General features: G+C 43.1%; 1 protein-coding gene across 1 annotated transcript; it reads right to left on the bottom strand.

Moving 5' to 3' along the window:
- Positions 1-2,037: 2,037 nt before the first annotated feature.
- Positions 2,038-19,738, bottom strand: LOC147892523 (pyruvate dehydrogenase (acetyl-transferring) kinase, mitochondrial-like). Its single transcript, XM_087387182.1, has 6 exons — positions 18,962-19,738; positions 10,535-10,793; positions 10,221-10,404; positions 9,909-10,056; positions 9,403-9,610; positions 2,038-2,782 (listed from the first exon to the last, which is right to left on the bottom strand). The coding sequence occupies exons 1-6, from the start codon at positions 19,208-19,210 to the stop codon at positions 2,724-2,726; spliced, it is 1,107 nt and encodes a 368-aa protein (XP_087243308.1). The 5' UTR covers positions 19,211-19,738; the 3' UTR covers positions 2,038-2,723.
- Between the last annotated feature and the right edge of the window lie 3,477 nt (positions 19,739-23,215).

The following is a 23,215-nucleotide window of genomic DNA, read 5'->3' as shown; positions in this document are numbered from 1 at the left end:
ATATAGGGTTGGGTAGTAGGCCAAGCCCTACTGCCTAGTTTAGCCAGATCAGGCCCCCAGGTCAGTAGTCTTGTTGCTCTATTTATAGAGCCAGCCTCCTCCCTTTTCTAGCATCCACTGGATCCAGTTCCTCTCTTGAACCATTGGATGTTTTTCCTCTCTCTCTCTCTCTCTCTCTCTCTATCTCTCTCTCTCGCTTGCTTTTGTGCATTTCATCACTCTCACATGGTATCATACTTCAGGCTGCTCTAGACCAAGAGAGGGAAGCATAAGATGTTAGTTTTATTAAAGGCATTGCTGTGTAGAGTTTGTGCATTCCCATGACCTGTTTGTTGAGATCGATCTTAGGGCATAGCAACGTCATTTATGGCTACTATTTTGATTGCGATCCAGGGTGATTTGTGGTGCCGTAGGCTGCTGCTCCTTGACTATAAGTCTAGTTCAAGGCTGCTTTCCATCCCGGTCCTTAGTGGCTCTTTGGACCGACTAGGAGCAGTATTTCTTGGTAGGGATGGAATTTAGCGTGAGACGATATCATTTTAGCCCATAGTATTATGTAGATGAAGGGGCAAAAGTACTGACTCATCTTCAAGCAATAGAGAGGATAGATCATTGAAGTCTAACTGACTAACTGGGGCCTGACACTATAAGGCCCAAGAGACGATGTCGTAAGTTGGAGATAGCTTGATGAGAATAAGTCCCGCAAATTGGAGAGAGGTCAGTGCAACACCCATTGACAAAAGCTAGTCATGGATGACCTTAGCCCAGGGCAAAGTTGCAAGTCACTACAAGTGGAACTAGCAACACAACCCTTTTATCTCAAGAGAAGACCAAGAAGAATCGGAGCAAGTGCTACAAGTGTGGCAAAAGAGGACATTTGGCGATTGTTGTAACGCTAGAATATCCTCTATGTATTTCTTCTGACTTTATCCATTGTTCCCCTATCATATTATTTACTAATCAAGGCTTGAACTTACATTTTATTTGCATTGGAATAGCTTTTATAATGGTGGCGATTGCCAATTTATTGTGTTCGTGCATATACAGAGATGAGAATTGTTGCATGGGATGGTTCGTAAGTAAGAATAATGAAACATAGCATTATAGGAAAATGGCAAACTTAGTTATAGAGCCATCATCACTCTGAAAGAGTACAAACAAGGTGTCTCAGACAACTCTTTTCACATACATAGTCTAGAAAATTTAAATTGCCAAGTGTTTTTTGCGTGTCCGCAATCAACACGTGCCACATAACTTGGTTACGACGACAAGGCCACATACATGCCACCTTATTGCCCTCAATAATCCTCATTAGCCTAAAAAGATTGACCAATGATGTGGAAAAAATGCCCTAATGAGTTTTTGTACACTAGCTTTATTATTTTACTCACTTGGATGTTATGGTATGTCAAACATTATAAGTAGCTATTATCATACAAATAACATAACAAAATATTTCAATATAATTTTGAAGGTTCCAAGGTATTGTATTGTACTAGAGAACTTGTCAAAAGATTCCTATGAGCAAGAAGCATCATGGTTTCCTACCTTCATTTCCTTGGAATTTTCTCGTGTCTCCTATGTCAACTCACTCCATACATGATTTCAAATTATTACAAGTTCGCAAAATTGTGGCATGACATTTTAATTTGAGCGACACGTTTTGTTCCAAGAATTTGCTAGCTGACATGTAGGAGTAGAACAGGAAAGAAAACTACCTTGAAAGCGTTATACATCAATGTTTGTGCCACCATTGAATATTAAAGACAAAAAGGTTTCGGCAACCATAGCTTTGCAATAGACACCAAATTCCATGATTGAAAAATAATCTCTAGGCAGGTAATTGATATGCAAGTGTTGTAACTCCTCAACCTTTGTAACGGACAGGAAAAGCCACAAATGGATAGCCATTTTGAGATGATTAGCGGTTAGAATTCAAAGTGAGGCAAATTGACTCCACTGATCTTTCAAAGACAGCGTTGAGCATATGTACTGGTCAAGTATCTTTTGCAACAATGTCTTGCCCAAATAATATCTTATCATCAGTAGTGATGAAAATCAGTATACAACATGAAGTTGCAGGAATATATAACTTCTTCTTGCAAGGGAATGTTAATGGTGACATTGGTACATACTGGCCTCAAAATTGTAAATTAAAAAACCTTTGAGCTAACTGCATTTGCCTACCTATTATGGCCTTGTGCAGATCTTTAAATCAGGACAAACAAACTTCTCCAGCCACAAGCTTTGCTCTCCACAGTGCCCAGGAGCCCATATTGTTCGTCACAAAATGCCGTGGTCAACATGCAAGTCCTCAGCCTTTAATATAAATGTGAATTGACAGCCAAGCCCACTCATTGGGCGACCATTTGGAAATGATTAATGGTTCATATGAAAGCTTAAACTCTTAGAACTTTCAAGCACTGTACATACTAATGTTAAGGATACAGATATGTAAAGTTTTTATGCCATCTAACTACACAGCCTCTTCATCTAAACAACATCCTGCCCCTATTTGTAAGGTCCTAATTCAATGAGCTACTTGGATCATATATTATTATGTATATGTGTCAAAAAATTGAATTCCCATGTTTAGGGTACAAAATTCCACAATACTCTGTCCAATGAAAATTATCTAAGACATTTAAGAATTCATGTTCCTTGTGGATGTAGTCAGACAGAGATCGGAACAAAACTGTTAACATGCCAATACATATCCTACCTCATGGAAGTGGCTCTTGTACATTACCCAGCCTGTTTAGGTGTAGATAGGCATCTGTCCCTGCATTGCATAGGTAAGAATTAAAATGACGATGCATAAAACAATACAAATCTGCAATGTGATCACTAATACAGTGACACTTCAATACACACCACCAAGTCATTCATACTGTTACAAGGGATGACTTTCAAGATAGTTTAGAAAGTTGACGAATACCAGACAAGAATAGTCCTCTGTATGGAAAGCTCACATGTGAGGTACCAGCCAAGTTTAGGCGAAAGAACATGTTTTAGAATTTCTTTCCCTAGATTTCACTCTGTCTGCTCAAGTTCCATCGTTGGGGTGCACTATGCACTACCAGCCCGCCTCCCTCCATCGCCATAGCTTGCCCCTTTCGCCTTCATCCCTTCCACCTCCACCCGTCTCTACTTTTGCCTTCCCTCTGCTTCCACCCTTGTTTCTCCCATGTCTTCCAGCCTCGTTTTTCGCACAGGTTCTGCACCTCCTAGCGCTGCCCGTGCTGCCTTGGCTGCTAGCTATTTGATAGCAGCCCCCTCCCCCCCAAAAAAAAAACAAACAAACAAACAAACTAAGCTGGCACTCTAAATAGCCTCTTCGAGGGGCTTTTCCGGCTCTGTTTGCAGCCTTCTGAGGTACCTTCTCCTTCGGAATGCTGCCCTGTGCATTTTTTTCACTGCTGGTGCTTCTTGCCAATGGGGTGACCCGCCTTAGAGGTAGACTTGAGCCTTTTTCCTGCCCAAGCCCCTCTGGCTGGATTTTTCGTGTGGGTCCTACTCTTTACAGCCCCTTTTTCATTTCCTTTCCCGCCTTCCCCTTCCGACTTGCAGCACAGCGTTTTGTTTCTAGACTTTGTTTCTAGACTCTGGGAATGGTCTGGCTCCCTCAACTCCCACAACCCTTCGGATAATACTTTCCCTGGAGGACATACAACTAGTGAAGAATGCCATACAGTCACTTCAGGACAGAGCTTTCGTGGGACGGTTTGTTGGACTCACGCCCACAAGGAGTCCGATATCTAGGAAAGCTTGGCACTAGAGGGTATCTATGTGAGAGGAGTCTTTCTTCTCCAGTTGAGTTCACAAGCAACAGAAGAAACTCATGGATAAGCAGGAGGTGTTGAACAGCCTTAAGAAATTGTAGAGTGATAAGATGCCATCTCTCTTGATGGCTTTTACAAAGAATTATGTGGGACTCTATCTAGGGAGGGGACTCATTAAGATGGCTAATGAAGCATGCTGGCTAGAGGGAGGCCTCATGTGTCTACATCCGCTCCATTGCCCACTGGTATCCCATACCCCAACTCAATGTCCTCTCTAGTTTTTGGCCCTCGCCACTAAAGATCTCCTATGCGTCTCCCCATGTGACCATGTCTTGAATTTCCACTACTTAACAATAGATGTTTAGAAGTCAATTCAGCAATACCTAGAGTGGTGGTGGATGGTCCAAAAGATTTGGAGGTGCACGCTTAGGATTATCTCATGACAACAATGTTCATGTCAATTGTTCACATTGGAGATGGTTGCTTGGCTTATAGGAGCGCAACGTTTCTAGTTCGAGGAAGACACCGACTCCCCACCTTCTTTGGTGAGTGGGGAGACTTGGTAGTGTGCCAGGCAACTTGCAAGGTGCAAACTCATGATGGGGGAATTATACAGACTTTAGATGCAGTCATCCTATAACATTTGCACATTGTTTTCCCCCTTGTGCTTGAATTGGGATGGAAAGTTGCACTCTTCACTAAGTACCATGCACATGAAAGCTTCAACATTTCACATCCATCAATGTCTTAAATTCATCTCGAGCAACTTGAAACCCATCAAGACTTAAATGTATTTTCCTCTTACATAACTACAAGTTACGACTCAAAAGAGATAGATGCACGTAAGCCACCTACATGGCTAAATGCATTGGGTCAAAGACTATACCTAGAACAGGACTTGCAATAGATGAGCTATGTAAAGAGCTTCTGGGCATCCATTTGAGGAGGGCCTTGAGTGAAGGTTTTCAACCCAACAATATTCCCACAATTGGACAGTGTCACGAAAGTGTACTTCTCCCCAAGAAAAAAAAGAGAAACCTTTTTATTAACTTCGGTCAAATAACGTTGACTTTGGTTGACTAAAGCAAGTTTGCCTGCCTTTGTTTTACATTCTTTAGTGAGCATTGTGGGGATGCCACAAGGGACTAGGATTAGTCCAAGAATTAGAATGCATGCATTAGCTAACCTCTAATGGGTTAAACTGTTGGATATTGTTTAATGCTTGTGTGGGACCTTGGAGGGTACAAAAACTACAAACAGCAAGTCCCACAAGAGAAAAGTAGATATGAAGCACCTACTTTTGGGGAAAAAGCACATGGAAAGGGGTAAGAAACCTAAAAGAGGACCCACATGGGCTAAAAGCAAGGAAATCGCCTATTGGGAGAAGAAAGCTATGCTTTCTAGGAAAAGTCAGCCTATTTTAGCTAAAAGAAACTACGTTTTTGGGGAAAACCAAGCTTTTAAGCTGAGTGCCAAGCTTATAAATTAGAGAGAAATCTTGCTCTTTGTATTCCATGAGAATTCGAGTTGTATCAAATTTATGCTCCTCTGTGAGCCAGTTGTAAATCAAAATTTCTATTGGAATAAGGACCTTCGGGGGGAAAAGGAGAGGTAGCCCTTATTTATGGGCCCTAGTGCATGTGTCTTCTCTCTCTTTGCACTCCAGGATCATGACGATTGTGAGAACATTGCAACTGTGAAGACATGGGAGTGAGTTCAAGTTTTCCCTCTACGTTCATATGGAGAATGGATTTTCATCTAGTTCCTCTAATTCTAGTTCTCGCATGGACTCTAGTTCCAGTTTTTGAAGTGAGATTGTTTTGAAAGCAGTTGTTGTGAGATCATTTTCAAAGCTAGTTGTTGTGGTTTGTTGTGAATTCTCGAGGCTTTCAGGTCAAGTTCAGGTTTCAGTGGTATCAGCACACAAGCCTTACCTTCTTCCTAGGAGGTGACGGTCCAGTTCATAACTCAAAATATCTATAGCTAGGTTTGATCACCAAGAGCCAATTGGAAAGATCTTATGAGTAGCGCTTGATTGCCGTCTATTTACTTTGATATAACACAATGCTCATGTTGGAAATCAGTGTCTTATCTTTGATATCATTGGGCAACATTGATTACGGAATACTCGCTTGATTTGGGTGATGTTGGGTGCAAGAAGCAATGGAATAGGAGTGGAGTGCGGGAAGCAAACAACCACCTGGAGCAAAACCTAGTACTGCTCAAATGGGATGGAGAAAAACACAAAGGGTGGCTTATATGGCCCCCAAGTCAACCATATGGTTGACCAAAGAAGTCAACTCATAGAGTTGACCTGACCTACAAGACTCATACCATGGCTAAGTGCTAACAAACCCCTCTCCATGGTATGGCTGAAATATCCTGGAAATATCTCAGGAATACTTGGAAACGACATCATGGTTGCACATATTCGTCTAAAAGGGATATAGCAACCTATGATATGTACAGAGTGATCCCTCACGTAACAAAAGAAGCCAAGTATAAAGCATGTCGAAATGCCTTAAACTTGGGCCGCAGTAAAGCTTTCGTGAAAAGATCTGCCAAGTTGTCCTCGGTGGGAACATAGGACAACTGGATGTCTCCACTAGACAGTCGCTCTCGAGCATAGTGATAGTGGACTTCAATATGCTTGGTGCACGCATGAAACACTAGGTTTCTAGCAACGCCAAAGCACTTGGCTGTCGGTGTAGATCGTAGTAGAGTCGAGCTGAATGATACGATAATTCATACCAAACTGAGGTGGAAGACGTGTTGCCAAACCCGTGTAGCGTCATTATCGATGGTTCCGTGTCCTCTTTAGACAAGCGTAAGTTCTTCTCCAGCTCCTCAATGATAGCTTTTACTCCGGCATGTATGCAATAGTGTTGGAAGGCAAGCTTGAAGTCGCGCACGTAAGGCTGTACCTGGGCGTGCAAGATCTTCCAAGCTACTAAGTTGAGCGCGTACCTAAGCATTTCTGAGACCGGTAACACATAAGATTTAAGGCATATGATGTTCTTTGTCAATACGGCACCTGCACCCTTCATCAAATCTTTGGATAGGGCCACCCCAATAATGCCAACCTCGTCTTCACCGAATGATATAGCCAAAAGATCTTCGTTGATCTCTCATTTTGCCTTTGCTTCTAGGATGTGGTCGATAGAGTAATTTTGTTCTCCTCTTGCGGCTAAGAAGCTTTCTATGACAGACCCAAATTGCGCTAGCTCTATGAACAGACGATCACTTCTTTAACATTGAGAAGCGGTGGAGCTATGAAGTCAAACACGATGAGATTCTCACTTGTGGTCGTCTAGGAAAGAGTTGCAATCGTTTGTCCACGATCTGTTGATGCTGATCGCTGGATATCACCCAAGTCTCAATCCGATCGAGAAAAGCTCATTTAGAGCATCTCCTTCCCATAGTCACCGACTCACCATTGAACAACGCTAACTTCCTTCGATCCCAATTGTTGCAAGACTTTCTGTCAAGATGGACTTCTCATGTAAGTCAGCGCTTGGATTCATTCCCTTTAGATGGGAGTTCATCTGATGATGTTTCGTGTCTATGGTAAAATCATAAGATGAAGTCCTCAATTTCTTTAGTCAAGACAAAGCTGCCATCTGATCTACCATCCCACATGAGATTCCGGTCACTTCATCGACTTTATATCTCACACACAGCTCACTACATTTCTAGATTTTCAAATTTCCTCCTGTTTACCTTCTCCTAGTTACCTCTTTCACGCCTTTCTTCTTCTATGCGGCAGTATAATTTCCAAGCAAACTCCCTCCAGTCCAGAGCTTCGTTTTGGGCTGCCCTTTCCATTACACTTTTGAGGTTGCTCCCAGCTTCAACTCTCTCTGGTGGATGATTGTCTACCAGCTGGAGCCTACGGGCCAACACTTACATGGGCCATCTAAGCGCATGCAGCAACGATAACACAGATAGAACCACAAATTACATAGATTGTAAAGCAAGAATCTATGAAAAGCAGATGAAAGCCCTTATTTAAGAAAAGAAAACTCAAATTTGGAAAGAGTGTTTGTAGCCCTTGAGATCAACCCAAGATCGAAGACCTACAATTGAACACGTGGCTCAAGGAGAGCTCACAAATCCAAAACTTCCCTTAAGGCTGCCTACCGTAAAGAAGTCAACTCATAGAGTTGACCTGACCTACAAGGCTCATACCAAGGCTAATTGCTAACAGGTGAGTTGATTTGTGTATGAAGCTGTAACTATGTCTGTTGACGCTTCCTAGATCCATGAGTCTCATTGGCAACGATCACTTACTACTGTAAGCTAGAATTTGCAGTCGCACTTGGATTTGAGGAAGAAGGCTACTCGATTATTGTTTTATGTGCGCCATATAGATTGAGAATAAAGAAGCTTTTATTTCCTGAGTATAACCTGCAACCATGCCAAGTGAGTGGATGAGCAGTTTTTCTCAGAGCACCTTTTCAGTTGAGGATAACAGCCTAGAAGCCAAGGGGATGTCATGAAATTGTACTTCTCTCAAGAAATAAAGCGAAACCTTGTTATTGACTCCGGTCAAAGGAAGTTGATTTTGGTGACTAGAGCAAGCTTATTTTCCTTTGTTTTAAATTGGTCAGTGGGCACTATGGAAATACCCACAAAGGACTAGGATTAGTCCAAGAATGAGAATGCATGCATTAGCTAACCTCTAAGGGGCTAAAGTGCTGAATATTGTTTAATGATTGTGTAGGACATTAGAGAGTGCAAAAAGTCCAATGTTTTTAAGGAGAAAAGCACAAAAAGAAGGTCCCACAAGAGAAAAGCATATATGGAGTGCCCAATTTTGGAGAGAAAGCACATGGCAAGGGAGCAAGCAACCTAAAAGAGTGCCCACACGTCTAAAAGCAAGGAAATTGCCTAATTGAACAAGAAAGATATTACTTTCTAGGCAAAGTCGGCCTATTTTGCCTAAAAGCAGGTACCAGCTTTTAGGGAACACCTAACTCTCAGGCTGAGTGCCAAGCTTATTAATTAGAGAGCAATCCTGCTCTTTGTATTCCATGAGAGTTTGAGTTGTATCAAATTCAAGCTCCTCTGTGAGCCGGTTGTAAACGGCTTTCCTATTGGAATAAAGACCTCCTTTATTTCTGGCCCCTAGTGCATGTGCCTTCTCTCTCGTTTCTCTCTCCATCTCCAAATAGATTTCCAGCTAGTTCCTCTAGTTCTAGTTCAATCGCATGGATTCTATTTCCAGTTTCTGAAGTGAGATCATTTTTGAAGCTAGCTGTTGTGGTTTGTTGTGAATTCTAGAGGTCAAGTTAAGCTTTCAGGTCAAGTTCAGACAGCCAAGATGTCATTTTTCTAGTGTTGGTCCAGTAGTATCAAATGCTAGCAAAAAGTGCTCGTGGGATGATCGTGATGTTGAATGCCCTAACTTGGGGATGGGCATGAATTTTGATCTATTGCTGGCATAGGTTACGTATTCTATAGACCTATATCCGATACATGGATCAAACAGTGAAACAGAATTTGGTTTGCAAGTTTGTCGTAGATTTGTACATGATTTCTTGATGAACGCACTTGAAAATCTAGTATACACAAGCACATAAACAATTGCAAATAGATATATATTGTACTTCAAACTTACCATAGCCTTCCATTGATATTACTTGCAAGTCACCACCAAAGTATCTTGCGTAAAGTCTACATATTGGAAGCCCAAAGCCATAACCAGCCATTACAATACGTGTACCTTGCAACTGATCAGATTTGGAAGGACCATTTGCAGTGCTATACAAGTAAGACCAAATTTTGGAAACCCCACTTCTAGGAATCCCACCTCCCTCATCTGATACCTGCAAAAGAGTGGCTCCATTTATTCTTGTGCTTGACTTGTGTCCACATCGTGTCCAAATGGGGTCATGAGTATTGAGCTTCCAAGCTACATATTTCACCACAGACTAGTAATTGCCATATTCATACATATCTCTTTAAACATATTTGGTAATATTTCTCTTAGGGATTTGAGAACCAACCATCAACATAATTTAGTTCTCCTGAGCATATTTATGGAAAAATTTTGTAAAGTTCAGCATCCAAACTGCAAGGTTCCAAACTTAAGAGACGAAACCCTTAAACAAAGAAAAATCATACCTTGATAGTAACATCTTCTAGTCCATCTGCAACCACAACTCTTATTGGAGGGCACTCTTGATCAGCATCCATAAACCGCTCCTGAACCGCACGAAGTGAGTTCTTTACCAACTCAAACATCATATGGTGTAGATGTGTGGGTACATACCTGAGAACATTGTCCTTTCATTCATTTAAAGTAGCCAAAATAGAAGGCAATGAGCATTAAGCAAAAGCACTTTTGCCCAAGGGGAAACTAAAAGGTGACTTGGAAATTAATCTATTAACAAAAATCCATCTCTATCAAATCGCCACTTTAAATGGTAAACTTACGCAAATGTGAACTTTGGATCGCCATATACATGCACTTCTGGAGCACTACCATATGTGCGCATGCAGACTGCACGTGCATCATCTATGGCATTCTGTGCAACATCCATGGGGGATTCCTGAGTAGAAATGAGGCCTACATAACCTGGAGGTCGTTTGGTGGATTTCTGCAAGGCCACATGCTGATCTGGGAAAAAACACTCCTTGTACTCAGCTTTGCAACCATTTCTTTTGTTGTAAAATATGTAAGCCTAATAGATGCATAAGTTGCACTATTTATTGAAAAAGGATCAATATCTATGCAATTAGAAAGATACCTATTAACATACGAATGCCGATTCTAGACATATAAAACCGATCAAGAAATTGGTGGATCTCTGGAAAATCGTTCAAAGCCATCTTGGAGCCCGAGTCATGTTTTAGTTCTTGGATTCCCATAGCCATTGTGGGTATAACATCATTGTGTCTCATTTTAACTCGTTGTAACAATTCAGCAAATTTTAACTCATCATGATTGTTTTGAACTTCTGGAAAATTCCATAAATCTTTGAATGAATCCACATACCAGTCACGCACCTGTATTAAGAGATCGATGTTATATAAAAAAGACAACCAAGGTTCTCCTTATGTTTGCTGAACTCAGCATTAAAAAAATGTTAACATGACGACAAGGGTTGAGCGGCTCTAGATCTTTTCATTACCTACCGATTACTGCAAATATAACCAAACTTGTGGCCCGTCAAAGGCAAAGAAAGGGAAGAAATAGATTGAAATATAGAGCAGAGTTATGCAACTATAGAAAAGCTAAAAACAAACTCAAGCGGAATATTTCTGATGCGGGTCCTGGAAGAAATGAACATTCCACAAGAAGACTTTCTAGACAAATGTCAATATGTCCAAAGAAATCCATTGACAATAATATGAAGCTCTCTACATTTAGAACCAGACAAATAGGTTCGGTCACTGTTTCCAGAGTCATATCTCTAAAGATTTCCAGCATATACTTCCTGCACTCCAGGCATCTGCACTAGAATTTAATGTGACAAGATGATGCTCACTGTACATATACACCTTGTTTCAAGTAGCATTCCACCGTGGCTGTGTCAACATAGAGGCCAGGCAAGGGTGTGTCAGAACCTTAGTACCTGGCTGTTCATTTTTTCCCTTCTAATTGTTGAACATGTCCATAAAACTCAATAGATGTAAAAGACTTTGTACTTCATGCATACTCCTGATGACAGTTTAGATGCATCTAGTTTACACTACATGGTCTATTTTTCATTTGACATCAAAATCAATATTACCAAGGAACTGAACCAGAAAAATGTCTTTTTAATTACCACAAAAAATGTTCCTGTAAGAGCTGAAGTTGATGACAAAGTGGAAACAGCTCAACTTGCCTAGTCTTGCAGTCTCTTGCTGACACATTGGAGGACATCTTACCCCGAAGACAAATACTCAACATTGTAAGAAACTGCACAGATATCACGAGAAACTTTAATCCTACAAAAAGAGAAGATGGGAAGGACGAGGGTTGAGCACAAGAGCTGACTCAATGCCCACACTGGGGAGCAAAATGGCTGGAGAGCGGGGACACCTAGAGATAACATGCAACAAACAATGCAAGCTAAAACCTCAAGGTCCTTCCACTTTATTTCCTCTTGGCCCTCTCTCCTCTTTCTCTCTTCTTCTTCCTCCTCCCCCTCCTCTCAAGAAAACCACAAGGAGAGGAGCACAAGAAGATCTTGTATTCTTTCCAAACTAGAAGAAACCCATCCACTATATGCTGATGTTGAAACCGTCCTCTAGCAAGCTAAAGGGCTGTAAACCATAACTAACTTGACATCCACACTAATCACAGCCACAATACATCATTTCCAGCCACTTCCATTAGTTAAATACCATTGAGAAACAAACTTTAAAAGCATTGAAAGGGAAGCTAGAGTGCCCTTGCTCATAAACCATACGCAAGAGACACAGATTGGCCCCAAATACTTTGGTGCCCCTTTCGGTATTTATTTATTTCTTCTCGCAATGGAATCTACTTTTACAACAAGGGCTCACCCTTGCACTTTGCCACACTAGCAATTCTACTGACCAAGCCAATTCCTGGCTTCAATAGGCATCCAATCCCAAGCACACACTAGCACCCAACTGCCAAGGCGAGACTAATGTCTGTGTCCAACTGACAACAGCTGACAATGCAGGCATCCAGCTAGCTCAAGAGTGTTTGGCAGTCTCACAAACCAATGTCCAGCCTCTCAGGGCAACCATGCAACAAAACACATCCCAAACTACACAAGTGACCTCAAAGCAGGAAGAAATTCTCAACATTGTCCCTCTGGCACCAATCTAGACACACCCTCTCTGTATGGGTGTCTGTCCACAGCCTGACTTGCCAAGAGAGAACTTTGAACCACAAAAAGCAACAAAGAGCTTCAAAAATGACAAATGGAATCAAAATGAAGGTCTGAACGACCATACCTGTTGTCCATGGAAGAGGGACCAGCTCTGGCCTTGCACGCCCTCTGCCTGCAACGCTTTCAGGCCTTGCTTGGTTTCTTTTTCTTTTTAACATGGGTCTAGTCCCCTTCTGAATGGGACACCCAGAGGGTCTGAGACTCTTGTTGCTCCTGTCTGGGGGGGTGCTAGGCTCTGGCCTGCTAACTCTTCCCGCTCTGCGGGGGTGGGGGGGAGGAGCTCGACCTTGGCTGCAGGGGAAATCTCTGGCTACGTGACCCATCTATCTGCAACGAAGACACTAGCCTAGTAACCCAAAAATCTCCACTCATTGGCGAAGTGTATCCCCTTCAAGGGTCTTTAGGAGGATCAACTCTGGGAGGGACTCTGGGCTCTCAACCACCAATTTGATCCTGGGGACCCCATCATCTGCTACCACTGATGCGGCCGAATCTGGTGGAGACTCTAGCATTGTGCCAAAGAATGGCTCTATATTCCTTTGGGAGCCCTGGGAAGCGGAGTGTAGTCGAAAAACGGGGAACATGGTGTCGTGTCCATGTCCTCCACTGTAAAGCCATGGTACCAAGGGAAGAGGTACAACATATGCAGGCCAAGGAGAATGGGGCTGACACAACTTAATCTGTTTGCTCCTTAATTGATTCTTGATTCACGGGCATAGGCACCTCAATTTTCCTCCCAACCAACCTCGGTGGTAGCAAGCTCTCAGCAAAATCCTGTTGTTACGTGAAGCTCCTGCCTTCTAAATTCCACCAAGCCCCAAAATTCCCTAGATGGATCTAGTATGCCACATGTCTTCTTTCTAGGGTCCCTCCTTAATGCATCATTTACCCTTCTCTTAGGATATCATTAAAACCATTTGCCCCTAGGCACATTTAATGCATTTAGGTCCCTTAGCCTTAGATCTACCTAGTCTAGTGCCATGTCACCCTCACCAAGGACTTTGACCTTTATTCCTTTTTTATCATTTACATAAAGTCCAAACAAATATAATACAAACATTGATCCTTTAAAGGAAAATGCCGACTGACCCTTCCGAGGTCATGTTACCTCGACTTGAGAGTAACAGGGGCTCTGCTCCACAAGTGTCAAGGTAGTATCGGGGGAGCTCAGCTGGATGAGGAAGCCACCTCTTCCATAGACGGTGACCTCCTGAATGTGGGCACCCTCTAGAGCCAAGCTCCACTCTCGCACCCGTCGCCTTGTGGGTGTGGTGCTCACAATTTTGCCCACAATCGCCTTGTCCTAGAGGGACTGAACTGCTTGCTGTACCTGTTGCTTGTCGGCTGGAGAAAGAAGGACCTTAACGGTTGTGGGATTCGAGGGTGCTGCCATAGAGCCCCTCTAGCCAGACCAAAGGTCACCACCAAGATCTGCCTCCTAACAAACACAAATGCTCCTGTTGCAAATGAAAAAGAGGGAGAACTAGAAGAAAGGAGGCGAAGAGGGGGGGTGGGATGAGGTAGAGAGGAGGAGGAGATGAGGTGAGGGGGGGGTGGAGAAGGCGGGGAGGAGGAGGCAGAGAAGGAAGGCGGGAAAGAAGCATGAAGAGGCGGGGGGCAGTCGGGGGAGGCGGGGCGGAGATAGCAGCGGGGGGGAGGAATGGACAGCGCATGCGGAGGGGACAGCAGAGGCGGCAAGGGAGGCGGGAGGAGGTGCGGGTAGCGGAGGGGGGCAACAGAGACGGAGGCGCAGGTGACGAAGGAGGCAGGTTAGGAGGCACGGGCAGAGGGTACCAATGGCAGGGGAGGAAGTGGGGGAGGAGAGGCAGCGAAGGCGCCGGGGAGGAGAGGCGGAGGAGAGGGTGGGGGGGCTGCGAGGAGGAGAGAAGGCTGAGGGGGGCAACGGGAGCAGCCAGGCGGGCAGCGGGAGCAACAACTCCTCAGCAAAAATACTGCTCTCAATCAGTACCTTGGGTGAGACATGCAATGTACTCTAGATAAGTGAGCCTGTCTGTCCTGAGGGAGTGAAGGTGCTACACCCCTCTTGAGCATCAAGCAATGCTCTAGACCTTTGCTCTACTAAGCCTTGAACAAGCCTCAACCACAGTCAGCTCGAGCTGAAATTCTTCTAGGTAGAGTTGCAATAACCCAGGTGAACTTGTCAGTTCACCTTCCTCCATCCACTTCGCATCCAATAATTCCTAAATTCCACCAGATAACTAACCTTTCTTTCCTTATGTGCCAAGATCTACTCTGGAATCAAGAGCTCATCCTGCTCTTCCACTTCAAGCTGTTCCTCATCAGGCATCTCTTCAGTCTCATCCCCACGGAAAGGTTTCAGCAAATTCACATGAAAAGCATTTTGAATTGTCCAATGCTGTGGTAGCTTCAGCATGTAAGCTACATCATTAATCTTCTGCAACACTTGAAATGGCCCATAGTACCTCATATTCAGCTTGATGTACAGCCTTTCTTCGCCTTTCTTATTCCGAAGTTTTGTTTTTTGAAAACGCAGCAAAACCCAATCACTTTCTTTGAAAAGGAGCTCTCGGTGGTGACGATCGGCTGCTCTCTTATGCTTTTCCTAGATTTTCTGAAGGGCTTCTTTTACCTTCTTATAAGCTGCATCCAAACTTTCCACATTTCGATCTGCTTCAAAGACCTTTTCTTCCACCTTCAACAATTTCAAAGGGTGCCTTCCCTGTGGAAGAATGCATGGTGTTGTTATATGCAAACTCAACCAGTGGCAAAAATTGTTCCCACTTTGTCTTATGCTCTGAGACATAGCATTTTAGAAGATCCAAAGCAGTAGAATTTGCCTCTTCTGACTGTCCATCTGATTGTGAGTGGGAAGAGGATGAAAAATTCAGCGTAGTGCCCATGTTTTCAAAGGGACCTCTCCAGAAAAGGTTGGTCATATGCGGATCCCTATGATGTCCAATTGGAGTCCGAGGAAGATCAAACACAAAATCCATGGCAATGCTCTACCAAGGCCTATCTGGCAATCTAGGTACCTTTTGCTTGTCATATTTCAACTTTTGGACAATTGATGCATGCTTTCACATATGCCTCAACATCTTTCCTCAAAGATGGCCAATAGACGAAATGCTCCACTGCTTTAGAGTGGCATCAATGCCTCTGTGTCCTGCATATGGTGGGGCATGACTCTGTTAAAATTTTTTGCCTGAGCTGCTTTGTGACACAAAGTCTGCCATGCATCATCAAAAGACCATCCTTAAGAATATAGTGCTCATGTGAATACACAAAGTGATGCCTCTACCTACGAGCTCACCTCCCCCCCCCCCACCCCCCCTCCCTCGCGCCCCGGTTTATTGCTTATTGCTAGTGATGACTAGGACAATGGTGGCGAACTTTGGTCTGGCCAGAGGGGTTCTATGGTAGCAACCTCGACTCCCCCAACTGTCAAAGTTCTTCTGTCACCAACAGATAAGCAACTGGTACAGCAGGCAGTGAATCTCTTACAAGACAGGGCTGTCATAGGTAGGATAGTAAACCTCACTCCCTCAAGGAGGTAGATTAGGGACTGGATCTAGGCTAGCCTGGCACTAGACAGTGATCACATTCAAGAGGTCACTATCTATGGATGTGGTGTTTTCCTCCTCCAACTATGCTCCCCGGATACCGCTCACTCTCGTGGAGCGTAGCCCTATCCTCTTGGGACCCCATTTGGTTTACCTCATCCCTTGGTATCATGGATTCACGGTGGAGCACATGGACTCGACTCACCATGTTCCTCGCTTCCCAGGGCTTTCGAGGGAATACAAGTCCATCCTTTCTTCCATTGGACGAGCGTTTGGCACAATTTTGGAGTACCCAACAAAGTCGAAGGCGGCAGTGGTGACAGACCCTCTCATCTAGCACCCAGATGTCAAACTCTATTTTGTTTGTGCTTTTCAATCAGTGTTTTCACGTAAATGAAACTCTATTTGGTATTCTCTTGGAAGCATTGATAAGAAACACATGCTTTTCTTATACCTTTTTTTGTGTGAAACCGTGCTTCATTAAGGAGTATATAGTTTCTCTCTCTCATTCAATTTTTTATAAAATATAAAACCATTGTTTGATTTGGTAGGCAACTACGGTAAGAGAACCACTTGAAGGATGTATCCTTTTATTATTTTTCGATGTCTAAATACAATTGATAGGTTTAAAAGTTAAAAGAAACTTCATAATGAGTCAGAATTATGAAGTTGGGATGAGTGATAAATGATAGGTGCTCCAGGTCGCCCAGTAAAGACAAATACTCGGGGGGGCGCATGCTCGGGCAGCGAACTCATATCGGATCGGCACAGTGGGACAAGGGACCGGCCAGATCCTTTGGGACATGGAGACAGCTTCCTAGAGAGACAGAGGCCCATAGACAAGCCCTCCCAAACCTCCGAGGAGCAGGTATTAGGATGCAGGAGATCGAGGAGGCAATCTTGGACTCTTGGTGGGAGGGACTACGGAGCCCCTGGACCCCCCATTGCTGGTCAGGATAGTTCTCATGGACAGAGGTACCACTCCGGATACACTTTTTTCAGGAGTCTCTTGGTTCCCCGCGTTTCTATCAGGTGGGACCGGGAGGCTCACTACAGGATGAGTCGGAGATGGAGAAGGAGACAAAGGTGGACCTAGAGGACCTGGAGTGGCAAAGGGTCAGGATTGTGGGTCGCTTGGGCAAGACTTAGTACATTGATCCCTCCATCATCTTATCGACCCCAATTGATGGAACATGTGTGGCTTTGTATTTCCATAGAATGATAAACAGAGTGCAGCCCTGGAAAAGGGCAGCATTCCATCTTGGTTAATCTCACGCTCTCAAAGAAGTCTTGAGAGGCTTTGAAGCCTCGTGTTGTAAAGTATACATTGCGTGTGTTTTGGAATGTTTTTAATACCCGAGTTTAGGAAATATGTCCCTGATTTTGAACAAAAGAAGGAAATCAGTGATTATTGACAATGAAGGAGATGATGCATAATCACGCTCGCACTGAACACTCATGGCTGCCAATTGATGTACTTTCTCTTTCATGTCGCTCTCTCCAAACTTATTGCTTATTCTTGTGGCAATCTTCATCACTGTTTAACACTCCCGTTTTCTTTCTCCCTCCCTTGCATTCATCTTCTTATCTGCAGAAAGGTTATCGCCCCTCTTGAGGTCGCAAATTTTCATAATCTTTGTTTTGACCTGTTAGTTCTTCTATCGCGTTCACATTATAAGCAGAGTACTTGAATTTTGATGAGCTTCTGTTCTGCAAGTGAGTCGCCAGAAGAGGATAATATAATTACAATATGCTGGCATTAGCTTAAACTACTACAACAAGCCTTTCATTTCCATATATTAAAGGTTATCATGTTTTATGAAATAACTCTATGAATATCTAACTTCAATGCTCTCTTTAACCATTTCTTGGTAGCGTTTCTGCAAATTCCTTGTTAAGAACTCTCTCCTCTGTACTCCTCGGGATGTTCATCAGTCATTTTTACGGGATTTGCTTATAATCTCTAGCAGGATTATATGCCTGCAATTTGGTTTGAGTTATGTTTGCATTATAAGGCTATCTCATCCTCATCTTTGCCACCGTAGGTCCCCTTCCAATTGTGTCTTAATACGGTTTCTAACTTGAAACAAAACTCAAATCCAATATAAGGATCAAGCGCATCATCCAAAGCACAAAAGCAAGCTGTAATAGCATGCTTCATGCCTTGATTAAAGTTGGAGATGTTCTTTCAACCTCTCTTTAACTTCCATGGAGTAAGTAGACGTTTAAACCTTACAATGTTGTTCAATTTATATTTTATACGACATTCCTCATAAAATTTCTTGTAAAGCTAGTATGCTAGTGTTTTGAATTTACATAAATATAAATGCAATATATCTAGCCCTCATTCTTGCCTTGATCTCTCAGATCTGCAACCCTTGGAAATGTTTAGTTTTGATGGAGCCTGCGAAATTGAATATGAGAACCTACTCTGTTTAGCGATGCTTTATTTCAAAGCTGAACACATGGGCATGAGTTTATTTCAGCTTGTGGCTCCAAGAGTTTTAACAACGCTTCGACATTTTACATTGATAAAAACTGCAGATAAAGAGACCAATGTCAACAGAGATCCCACACACTGTATTGGCGCAACAAGACTGTAATCACAAAACATGCATGTCACCATGCCACATTGACCTGTTACGATTTTATTATATGGCATGTGACCATCGCAAATTGTCTGAGAGAGAGAGAAGTAAACTCGGAGATCGATTTTTTCAGCTATAAACAATATTTTTTTACTAGAATCAACTTTTGAAAAGTCGTACGATAAGTTACGTACCTTTAATATGTGATCTTTTAAGGAAAGCCCGTAAGGCAAATTTTCCAACTCAACGACTCTATGAGCAAGTCGAATCGGCAATTCTTTGTGGAGAAATTGAGCTGAGACCAACAAGTTATTGGGGGTGGGAAAAGCTCCAAAATCCATCATATATTTGAGGCTTACCCCGGTTTGCTTTTTCAAGCTACACAAGTAAATGTCATCAGTAATATTTCTGGAAATATAATCGAAGACTCTCCGGGCAGCCATGGGAAAATTCAGCAATTGTCTCCACTAGAATTCTACATCAATCACTCTCCGGGCAGCCATGGAAATTCAGCAACTGTCTTCGCTAGAAATCTACATGGTTGATGGCTTTATAGTCAAAAAATTAGCGTTGCTTTAGACGAGAATAGCTCTTACGGCATAGAAAAGCAGAGACGCTAATTTTGAGGGTCAAAGATAATTGTCCATGGACACGAACTACAAGATGCTGTGAGGAGAAAAGCCATGGGAGGCTGAGACGGCACTGGACGTGGGGCGCAGGCAAGGCAATGGGCAAGCGGGAGGAAATGAGAGAGAGCATGGGAAGGACGAAAATGGATGAAGGAAGGAGTGTTGTGGTGTTGGGCGGCGAGGGGAAGATGAATGGGCTCATGAGGAGGAGGAGATTGGAAGAGCAAAATGAGAAGGCGATGGTGGGTATTATCATCAAACTGCATTGGAGCTTCCGTAGTCCCATGCACAAAATGCTTCACGAGAGACAAAACTGGTCCATGAAGGTGAGCAGCCTGATGACCGTGGACACCAATATTTTGTGTTAGTGTGCGAGGCCAACTTCACCCACCTTTTGGAGGATGGCTAGCAAGTCGTGTGAACTTAGCCTAAGCACCCGGCCCACCATGGACATAAAGAGGAGCCAGATGTGCACCCTTGTGTGGGGGCTCACACCACCTAGAGGTCATTTCGCATACAACAGGCTGCCACTTAATGTCATGAAGGGTTGAAAGGTCTAACGACGACTGAAGGAGCTCGTTTAATTAGTCGGCATGCGTTCAATACGCACTCGATGCACTGCTCACAGGAATTTTCTCAATTGGCCGAGTAGTGGGCGGTCTTCATCTGTCGGCGGACATAGTTTTTTTGTGTCAATGTCCAGGCCCATCGCTCCTATTGGGCCAACTAGGATGACAGCCCTTCACTCACATTTTCAGAGGATGGTCATCGGGGGGGTGAATGAGAGACAAATTCCCTCTTCATTTTGCAAAAAAATTATCAGAGCAAAGAACTCCCAAACTTATTAGAAGAGCAAAATGCTTCATAAGAGACAAAATTTCCCCTTCCTTTTGCAAAAAACTGTAAAATAGCCCCACGCTGCAATAATTCAAACCAAGTGATGAGAATGTTGATCAACGGCATAGGAGGGCCAAGGCAGATTGATATGTTGCACCGATCCCAAGAATTTGGCCACTAGGTTTTCGCTCCAAATGAACCCGAATTCAAGTTCTTGGTTTGCAACTCTCCCCTTCACGTTGTGAACAAGCTCTAAGGAAGAGACTTGGAGGGAAACCAATGACTTTTTAAATATGTCCCCTACTCAAATTTGAATCTAAAATCACTTAATTAGTCTCCACGTTCCCCCACACATTAAAGATTAAATGGTCCCCCTCAATTGCTCCCCCCCCCCCCTTCCCAAAAAAAGCAATTAATCCCCTACCTATTGCATCACAGCCTACATCACAGCCTATCCCTCGAATCACCTCGCCTCTTGCTGACTCTCTGCCTCCTTCTACCCTCACCTACTCTTCTCCCCTGCCTCCCCTCCTTCCTTTCTCCTCCCAGACTCCCTTGCCTCCCTCCACCTCTTTCTAGTCACCTCACCTAGAAGATGTCGACAACTACTAGAAACCCACTGCCACTGTTGTTCGCCACGAACAAGGGCTTCTGAGATGACTTTCGAGCAAGCAAAAGAGGGCAGGGCAGGAGGATAGCCATACTACTTAAGTGTAAGCTTTTGGTGATCAATGTGTACAACAACTTATGTGATGGGGCAGACAAGCGACCAACTATGAGGCTGAAGTTGCAAACCTATTAGAGAAATAGCCGCTATTTCGAACACCCGCTCCTCCACTCCTCCTAGCCTACTGCCTCTTGGTAAATTATAGTAAGTAATGACATCTTTACATCCTTATCAAATTTTGAGCCGAAATGGCTTGCTTATGCTTGATTACAAGACTTTGAGGGAGAATGGAATTTCTATGCGCAGCACGATTCACTTCCCAAAACCCCTTCCCTCTCGCCCCTCCATCACCCTCTACCTCTTCTACTACTCTCTTCCTCCCTAATTCCTTCCCTTCCATTTCCCTTGTTGTGCTACTAACCTCCCTAGTGAAAATTCAATGTTTTAGTGCTGTGTACGCATATGCCAAAATGAACTACAAAAATGCATCAATGAGGATATTTTAGCACATCCGAGGTAGGCAATTTTTGTGATGGGGTGGGGTGAGGGTCCATGGCATCGAGCTACTCCTAGGGGAATGGATGCAATAGGAAACGGAGACAGCCTAGGGTTTGGGGGGGGGGGAGGAAGAGAGAGAGAGAGACACACACACACACACACACACCCCACACACACGCGCAGACGCACACACACACACATGTATGCCTTTTTCTACCTTATAATGTGGGACTAACACTCGAACACCCTAATCTTCTTTTTTCATTCATTTATATATGTGTTTGAGTATTGTACATAACCGGGGTAAAGGCACAGTGACCTTTAACCCCCACAGTATCTCCAATTAGATCTCTTCTAAGTGGTACTGAAGATTGTCAAGCTTGATAACTATACTTACATAACGGATATCTCTACCCAAATATCCTTCAAAAGAGTTTGATTGGTATTGTATGTGGAGGTTTGCATAGCATGTGGCAAGTACATAAATGAGGAGGATTGCAATGTTTTACCTGTGTGTATCTGTTGATCTTATTGGCAATATAAGTGCTCAGTCTAGGAGGTAAATGTGGCTTGGAAGCTGGTTGCTAGTTTGGTAGCCGACTCATACCACCCATGCTTTTTGCTAGCTTGCCCAATTGTATCACAAGTTTGTGAAGTGACATAAGTGGTAGTGGGACAGCGCATCAGTCCATGAAGAAGTCATTGAGGATGAGATGCCAATATTGGTGCATACCGGCTCGTTATATAGACATTTCTTGAATTGGCTGACTTAGTCGGTTCGCTTTTCTCAAGGTTACAATTCTTATAGGCAAATACATGCAAATGTAGATAGTAAAATAACCCTTTTTATTGGTAAAATAACATGCAAATGTAGATAGTAAAATAACCCTTTTTATTGGTAATTAGCTTACTTTAAAAAAATGTTAAAATTAAAAAGCCATATAACTCAAAGTTGTGATTAAGGGCCTCCAAAGAAATATTTATTTGTTGCTTAGTTTAAGAAAATCATGCATAAACCATGGTCAACAAGTCTCCCCATATCATTTATCATGTGGGTAGTATTATGGTGAGATAAAGGGGTTGTTCTCCATTAGATAAAAGTCACTATGACATCCATGTGTTAGTTACCTTGTTCGATAACATATGTTCTTCCAATGTCAAAAAGGACAAACTAAATCAATGTCATGGTCATATCACGAGTGTTATTAAACTCTTTAAAGAGTCATAACGTGCATTTGTTCTAATGCTTATGACTTTTTGGATTGACATATTAAGGAATATCATATAATTTGACAAGGTCAAACATCAATAACCATCATGGCCCAGCTATGAGTGTTAGTCCCAACATTATAAGGTAAAAAAGGCATACATGTGTGTGTGTGTGTGTGTGTGTGTGTGTGTGTGTGTGTGTGTGTGTGCACGCACGTGCGCATGTGCGTGTGTGTGTGTGCACGTGCACATGTGCACCCAACCTTCCACAGCACAATCACAATCCCACACCCGATGAGGGTCATCGTGCCCCCTCGTAGGGTGGGGGTCATGGTGCCCACCTTTAAAAATAAACTCAAGCTTTATCAGATCATGAATGTTGATCAATGTTCCAGGAAAATCATTGTCGAGAAAGTTAAACACAATCCTCCTAAGCCTCATGCTATTGCTTCCATTTTCAGAAACGTATCTGAAAAATTTTCGGATATAATAGTTAGCTTGCTTTCTATTGTTACATATGTAGATGATCGGCATTATCTGAGAGAAAATACCCATATAGCAAAGTTTTGACGGTTTATTTCTATCAACTTTGATGAATCTAGATACCT

This window comes from Dipteris shenzhenensis, chromosome 16 (genome assembly GCF_047967505.1).
Source record: "Dipteris shenzhenensis isolate YYH24624 ecotype China chromosome 16, Dip_SZ_1.0, whole genome shotgun sequence".
NCBI classification, from domain to species: domain Eukaryota; kingdom Viridiplantae; phylum Streptophyta; class Polypodiopsida; order Gleicheniales; family Dipteridaceae; genus Dipteris; species Dipteris shenzhenensis.
Note: the sequence above shows the minus strand (reverse complement) of the source record. Positions and strands in the feature narration are given on the sequence as shown.